Source organism: Anneissia japonica, unplaced genomic scaffold (assembly GCF_011630105.1).
Source record: "Anneissia japonica isolate Jap-2015-1 unplaced genomic scaffold, ASM1163010v1 scaffold287858_len863314_cov180, whole genome shotgun sequence".
Taxonomy (NCBI): domain Eukaryota; kingdom Metazoa; phylum Echinodermata; class Crinoidea; order Comatulida; family Comatulidae; genus Anneissia; species Anneissia japonica.
This window is the reverse complement of record NW_022693771.1, coordinates 476,119-484,011: the sequence shown is the minus strand read 5'-3', so window position 1 is coordinate 484,011 and position 7,893 is coordinate 476,119. Positions and strand designations below refer to the sequence as shown.

Sequence of the window (7,893 nt, the reverse complement as noted above, 5' to 3'; positions counted from 1 at the left end):
TTATTATTATTATTATTATTATTATTATGTTGTAATGATGTTGTTTGTACTGTTCTTTAATTTGATTAAAGAGGGCCCCTGAATATCAGTTAACCTACTGGGCTAAACTAGAAGGGTTACCCTCTTTAAAGATGGTTGAAATAAAAAAAATAATAAAAAAAATAAATACCCACTCTGACCCAAGACCCCTGTTACGCGCCTGGTATTAGCGCCAATGTGTGCCCTTGTGCGGACAGGAGATATGCCCCCCTCTGAAGCTGGAAACCTTGTTTTTGCAAAATGAATTGATGCAATTTGCTATTATAGGCCTAATCAATAAATTCCTCATCAACCGATATAACCTTAAACATTCTTGTAATTGACATAACATTACTGATGTACACACCCTTCAGTGTGAAATGTGGCTCTCTTTGCAAGCACATCTAACATTTAAAGAAAGAAGAGCTTAGATAAAATACCAGATAAAATAATTTTTGTTATCAACATTAATACATTATGCAAATTTTCATCTTTGTAAGCGCATAAGACAGTGCAAATTATTTTTGTGACAGTCTTTTAAAGTGTGTAAAGCTCCATTTTATCCCATACATAGTCAAAATATTGGGGGGATGATACAATGGACCATCTTCCCCCTTGTCAAATATTGGGGGATATATCCCCCATCCCCCGGAATCTACGCCTATGAGTGAGACCTCGCATTTAGGCATGTCACAAATGTTTTTGTCAAATAAAATTTGATAGTCTGGACAAGGCATTAAATAATTGGTTTACTACTGTCTTATGAGACCAACACTTGATCTTCCATTCCAAACACCCTACTCTGTCCTCTGTTTCCATTCCTTCTTGATCTCTTTGCTTTCCCAGTTCCTGTTTTATAGGTCATTGCCTTTTGTCTCTTGAGTATTATTTAAACATTCAGAAAACTATTTTCCCAGGTATCCCAGCCATAGAACATCTGTGTGGACACCCTCTAGGACTACGGTTCGACAAGAGTGGATCATCCTTGTATATAATAGAGGCTTATTCTGGATTGTATAAGATTAACTTAACTTCAGGTATAAGAGATTTCAGAGCATACAAGATATACAATATATATTTATTTGTCAGTGTGCACAACTTGGTACACATAAACATTTTCAGATGCTTCAACAGAGAATAACAAGAGCGATTGTTCACCAGTCCGCGTGTTGAACTGAAGTTCAGCGTTTAACACTTCGTGTATGCCTTTCACACAAGGTTTTTTCTTTGACATTATCAAAACATGCTTAAATCATGGAGGAAATATCCTCCATGTTTAAGTACAGTACACAGTGGCATAATTGGGTTTTCAGCAATTTCATTTTGGCAGTTCATAATTGTCAATAATTTCTACCACTAACAGAAAAATAATAAATAAAAATAGAATAAAATGTGAAAAAAAAAGTTTGAAATTGAATAACAAAATGTGATTCAAACTCACAACCTTTAGTTCCTTAGAACACATCGCCATCCATGTGACATGTCCTATGAGTGGTAATTGCAGTAATTTAAAGTCCTTGTTTTGTAGGGGTAGGGGCTATGAACGTTTGCTGGAAATAACCTAGGTTATGTGCAAAATTTCTTGCACGTCCATTCAAAATTGACGACGCTGGATGCTTTTAAAATTTGGTAATAACAAGAACAAGAACAGCAGTGAGGTTCTCAGATTCCCCTGTTCGCAGACCCAAAATATACAACAACTAACAGACAAACAATCCAATTCCTATATTCAATATCATCAGGGGCGTAGGCTGGTTTCATCTTGAGAGTGCAAAAAATGAGAATGTAGAACTGGGGGTGCAAAAATTGAAAGCAAAACTAAATTTCTATTCCAATGAAAATAAAAAATTTTTAGTATTTTAACTCACTAAGTGGAACTAATTTGCTGCCATGGGAAGGTGTGCCTGCATCCCCCCCCCCCCTAGATGTGTATAAGAGACCAGCCTATGCCCATAAGCATCATTACTAATTATATCCTGGTGAATTTTAACTTCCTCCTTTTAATTTTTCATCATCTTTCTTCTCAGGTACTGCACAACATCTTTCCAAGTACAATGATCAATATATAGGGGAACATATGCAATTTGTCAATGACCTTGATGTAACTTCTGAGGGCGTGGTGTACTTCAGTGACTCCAGTTCCCAGTGGCACCGACGGGATTATGCCTACTTGGGAGTTGAGGGGTCTGCAACAGGAAGGATTTTTAAGTATAATCCTAGTACAGACCGCACCGAGGTTGTTCTTGATGATCTAGCTTTTCCAAATGGAGTGCAATTGTCTCCCAATGAAGACTTCCTTCTTTTTTGTGAAACAACATATGCAAGAATAAATTTGTAAGTTTGAAGGAAATAAGTGTTTTTAACTTTTAAATGAAAATATTTTGAAGAGTTAAAACAATAGGAAGAAAGAATGGATTATATATCTAATCTCAATATTTTATATTATTATTATCATTATTATTAATATTCATGTTATCTAATTTGAAATCTGTTGAAAATGAAAATCAGTTCATGTGAGGCTACAGTAGGCTATATCTGTAATTTGTTCTTTTTATTAAATCAATTAAATAATTAAACAGATTATTGAAAAATGTCCTTAAGCAAGGAACAAACAAATGAACAAAAGTAAGAATAAAATTTTTAAAATTATTTGTGTTTCAGGTTGTTTCTAAAGGGAACCATGAAGGGCCAAGTTGTAAGCTTTGTTGAGAATTTACCAGGACTGCCGGACAACATTCGAGCCAGTAGTAATGGCGGTTACTGGGTTGGCTTTAGTGTTGTACGTAAACAGCCTTTCTCACTCTTTGATTTCTTATCAGACAAGCCTTGGGTTAGAAGTTATATTTCAAAGGTAATAACCTAACTTTTTGTTTATGTTATTCTAACAGAAATAATGCACTCTTCAAAGTGCCTTTTCCATGTGTTAGGATTAGTTACATCCTCTAGATCGGGAAGGCCCTAGTCAAACCCACTTAGGCTCTTGTAGGGAATATTTTAACACCGTCAGGGTTGTTTTCCCTCTTCCTATTGAGTGCCTCATTACCTTCCACCTCTGGAACCAGAGACTAGGATTTTTATTGTTCAGCGCACACACATGGAGTATCATCATTTTAGACGACTGAAATATACTACTGCTTTATATGCATAGAAAGTTTTTGATTAAAATGTACTGTAGGTATTTGTTTCAAATCTTGAGGAACTAACAACAGTTTATCCAGTTCAAAATCGTGCATCCTTTTATAAATTAACGTACAGGCAATTTGTGTATAAGAGACAGCCTTAAAGAGATGGGGGTTTCAATCAACATTCTTATTTGAAAGTAACCACTCTTTCCCCTGCCTCTTATACACATCTAGATGTGTATAAGAGACAGTCCTAACATTGTTGCCTGAATGTGTAGTCTATATATTTTAATATATACAGATACTGTAAATATGTAAACATTCTGGTGTACTGTTGCATATAAAGACTGTCAGTGCATTTCAGTCAATTACTCAGGATGTTTATATTTCAGCAGGCATAGAATAATTAATGATTGGCTTATTAATTGTAAGAATTACAAAAGTAATTGGAATACTTTAAGGATGCATATTTTTTAAAAAGAGTTTAAATTTTGTATAAAATTTCTTATATAAATTTTGAAATGAATATATTTTGATTCTGTTAAATTTCCAATATACATTTTGTACTTTAAAATATATTGTTTCTATTATATTTAATTTGAGATTAAAAACAAATTTGTAAAATGATATCAATTGTTTATGTATTGTATCTCATTGTTAGGCCAAACCCCCCCTCCCCCCTAACTCACTGAAAGAAAGTAGGGGAGGAAAAACAAACAAAAAAAACTTTTTTTTTTAGCTTTTTTTCTTTACAAATTAAAAAAAAAGCGAGTGAATTTATCTTTATTTTTTGCCAGATGCCCTACAAATTAGTCTAAAGTTGTTGTTTGATGTAGATTCCATTCAAGGCCTCTGTGGGTTATTTTTATTCCATCTGATGAGTATTTTAAAAAAGTAAATAAATAAATAAACTTTTTCCACCTGCCCCTATTTATCATTTTTTTAAAAAAGGAGGGCAAACAAACAATTTATTTTATTTGGCCTTATCCTCCTCCTTTGCATATAGGCACATAGGCCAAAGATTTCCAGTAGCGAATGTTATGTTTCATATATTTGTAACAATCCTCTTTACAAGGCAAACATACAGATGCTTTACATAAACTAAAGTCTTATTATGAGACTGGGAGATTTATTCAGAATCGTGAGGAAATATGTTGTTTGCAGGATTTCAACCCGGAGCCCTGGGTTGGAAGTCAAGCATCTTTACCACCAACCTGCACTTCAATTTAAGACCAAAGCATGGCTCTTCAAGGAGGCTTAGCTGTCCACATTCTCGAAACTGTCATAATAATGTCACTACTGTATTATATACTGTAGCACTTTATACAATCGACAGATCCAATCAATGCGCTGTATACGTTACATTTTATTCTTAGAGGCATTGTGCATGCGCTATATAAGAGCGACATATTATTATTATTATTATTATTATATAACAGTGGTAAAAGAGGTAATCGAATCTATTACAGAAACAGAGATGTGGTTGAAAGGCAGCTCGTGTGCACTTTAAAGAACCTATTGCATCTTTCGGAAGAGTAGGGGTTCATTTCAGCCCCTGCCGTTGTGGAATGATGTGGATGTGAACATGTAGCTACAATGAAGCGCCTCTTTACGGCTGCTGGGTAGTCACGGACTACGCCCATCGCACAATGACACTGCGCAAGTTATAGGTAGGCCGGCCTATATTCTCCTACCTTTACCTTAAAGAGATGGGGGTTTCAATCAACATTCTTATTTGAAAGTAACCACTCTTTCCCCGTTACTGGGAGAAAAAACAAAATTCGATGGTCAAATTGGGGCGCGATTGATGGTATGGTAGTTTGAGGAGTTTATAGACGTATGGTGATGATTGATTATTGACGATATAAAGGCGATGAACATCAGTTTTAATATGATGAGGATTATTGCTTGACAGGAAGTCAATCATTAAGACTGGTTTTTTTTTCAATATCTAAATACTAGAGTAAAACTTGCCTAAGTTAGTCTTGCTTATACAAAATCTGCGGGTATGTCAACCCTACATTGAAAGAAAAGAGCTCTCCGTTTAATATCGCCTTATTCAAATATTATTGCATGGTATACCAGCACCTCTTTCAACTTCCATTGATCGTCAGTCATATCGATGGACTGACGTGCTATCTATCATTACTGTAAGTAAAAATCTTGGCTGTAGGCCTATCTCTTATACATTTAGAATTGATTTTATTTCACATTTATCTTGCAAATTAGGACTGGGGAAGAGAATATGTATTGCTAAAACTGGAAACAGGATTAAAGGCCTAGATATTATTAATGCATAAAATGCGATAACAAGAAAGTAGGCTTAATTTTTTATTGTAGACCATACGGTAAATTATATTTAATTTCATTGCAAACTGAAAAGTACTGGTGCTGCTACCCCATTATGACAGATATTAAGATATAGGAGACGCATAGGCCTATGCATCTTAGTTACCCAGGATGTGACAAATTCTATTGATTCGCCGTCTATAGCAATACGATAGTTAATATTTTGATATGAAGAATGAACATACTGTACCAAACATTGAGGAACTGCTTGAAATAAGAAAAATATGAGTAAGCTATATAGGCCTATTTATAAACAAATTGCTGTGCAAAAGTCAAGGAACGTATCGTCTTAAAATCCACAAGAGATACAAAGGTTAAAGTCGTTCATGTTAATTTTGTTTCCTTAAGGTCTAAAGGAGGCCTAGTACGCCAGATCAAGAAGATGCAGAATCGTTCCATCCGTAACAGAAAATCTGCGATTAGAGGGGATTCTATTGGTGCAACACAACATCGTGTCTCTCATGGTTACAAAACTACGTCAGTTGGTTTTAGTTTATTTCGAAATGTAAACTTACGTGAAACAATAGTATATTTCGATGATTATTTGGGTTTTGGGGGTTTTCTATTCATGCTGTATGTGAACTAATCACGATTTTAATTAATAAATAATTTAAATAATATTTTTTTATTTTGAGATATGGAACATTTTCAATGAGCTTTTAAAAGTAGGCTTAGTCTGCTAACACCCACTATGTTGTATCATTCACTTGATAACGTCATGATTTGCGCTACGTTCACTGATTAAAGATACAAAAGTCCTTAATTGGGCCATGGGCCGCTATTGTCCACTTCCTCCTGAGTTGCAGTGATTACGCACTCGCTTTCAGTGTATACATCATTCTGTGGGAAAATCACTTTATATGGTTAATTAAATATATTTTTTCTTCAGATTCTCAATGTGCGTTGTTTTTGGGGCGCTGTTTACTTTGGCGAATGTCGTGGTAGTGCTCGTTTTGTTTTTTGTCAGTGGGCAATGTCAAACATACTCATACAAGTAGGCCTAACCTTTTTACAAAAGTTTCTTGATTTTGTCTAAATATTTATCATCAATGGTGGCGTTGCGGTGGGCAAGGGGTGGGGTCCAGCAAACAATAATACGTTCTAAGAACGTTATAATAACGTTAAAGTTTGGGGATAAAAACGTTATTTTGTAGAACCATATGTACGTACTTATAATACCCATAGAAAATGTCCCCCCACCACCCAATCATATCAGTCGCTTGATATTATGACGTAGGGCATTTTCTTATCCTGTAGTGCACTTTTATCACCATCAATTCCAGCAATTTGTTAATTTTTTCCTCTTATCTTAAATTGTATCTCCGGTCTCAGGTGTGGATCCAGAATTTAAAAAAGGGGGGAGGGTGGGTGGTGCGCACAACAGGTTCAGAATAGATATGTGAGGAGCATTACATTGAAATTGCAAAATTTAACGAGGAGGCACTGTCTCTTATACACATCTAGATGTGTATAAGAGACAGACGTTTAACCGGGGTTCTTGCCAGTTCTTTTTTGCCTAGTCCTTAGTTCTTTACTACACCCCCCTCTCCCTACCCCAGGGGGTGTTATACCGCCCTCTACTAGGTAGATATTTGGTTTCTTACCCCTTAAGGTGTGTTACTTCTTCGGCCGATATATATAAAAATCGCCATCTGGAACTGGCCCCCTCCCGTTAGGGCCCTTACAGTCACAAACTGTAAGGGCCATAACGGGTAAGGGACCAGTTCCTAGATAGCTCGGAAGGATTAGGAGGCTCAAATGCTTACGCGCGTTCCAGCCAATCGATGCAAAGCAAGTTTTGGGTGAAGAAGTGGTTGGGAAATGGTACGTCAAATGTACAGAAAATCACTCGAGTCACGTGTTCAATTATAATATTCATTTATTAGGTACTTGAGAGTAGGCATATCAGACGACACAGCGTCAAAAATATAGTCAAATCTACGCCTAAGTGCAGAGTAGACCTCGTGGTAAGAGAAATATCTCTTGAAATTAAAATCAAAAGGTAAGTTGCTTGTAAACACAACCGCACGAGGGAACCATCTGTCTCTTATACACATCTAGATGTGTATAAGAGACAGTTGTCGCCTAGTCAAGATTTTTAACATTATTTTTATTTTCTTTCGACTTCATATTATTCTTGAAATAGACTTCAGTAGGTGATATTCTCGGTGTATATGGTGCTAATTCCATTATTTCGTTTACATTTAAGTTGCTGTGGAGGATATTTTGACGCTATTCTTTATTTTCTTTAATATGAAAAAAGTTGACAATTTTTTTTAAAGCGAATTACATGATAATGGGTTGATTCTGACAATATTCCAATTCGACTGAATTGTCTTAAAGCAAAACTTGAAATGAAACAGCCTACGTAGAGGCCTACTTTTCGATGGTATCATAAGTACAT

General features: G+C 35.5%; 1 protein-coding gene and 1 long non-coding RNA gene across 2 annotated transcripts in view; both read left to right on the top strand.

The window, feature by feature from the left end:
- LOC117100903 (adipocyte plasma membrane-associated protein-like) overlaps positions 1–2,869 on the top strand; it is a gene marked incomplete at its 3' end in the record, with an annotated part of 9,862 nt that extends 6,993 nt beyond the window's left edge. The window contains 3 exon segments of the mRNA XM_033240746.1: positions 936–1,055; positions 2,046–2,352; positions 2,680–2,869. Of these exon segments, the coding sequence (XP_033096637.1) occupies positions 936–1,055; positions 2,046–2,352; positions 2,680–2,869 (617 nt within the window).
- A 2,326-nt stretch (positions 2,870–5,195) lies between these two features.
- On the top strand, positions 5,196–6,808 carry LOC117100887. Its single transcript, XR_004444183.1, has 3 exons — positions 5,196–5,290; positions 5,838–5,966; positions 6,379–6,808. It is a non-coding gene; the product is annotated as an uncharacterized LOC117100887 (long non-coding RNA).
- Positions 6,809–7,893: the final 1,085 nt, after the last annotated feature.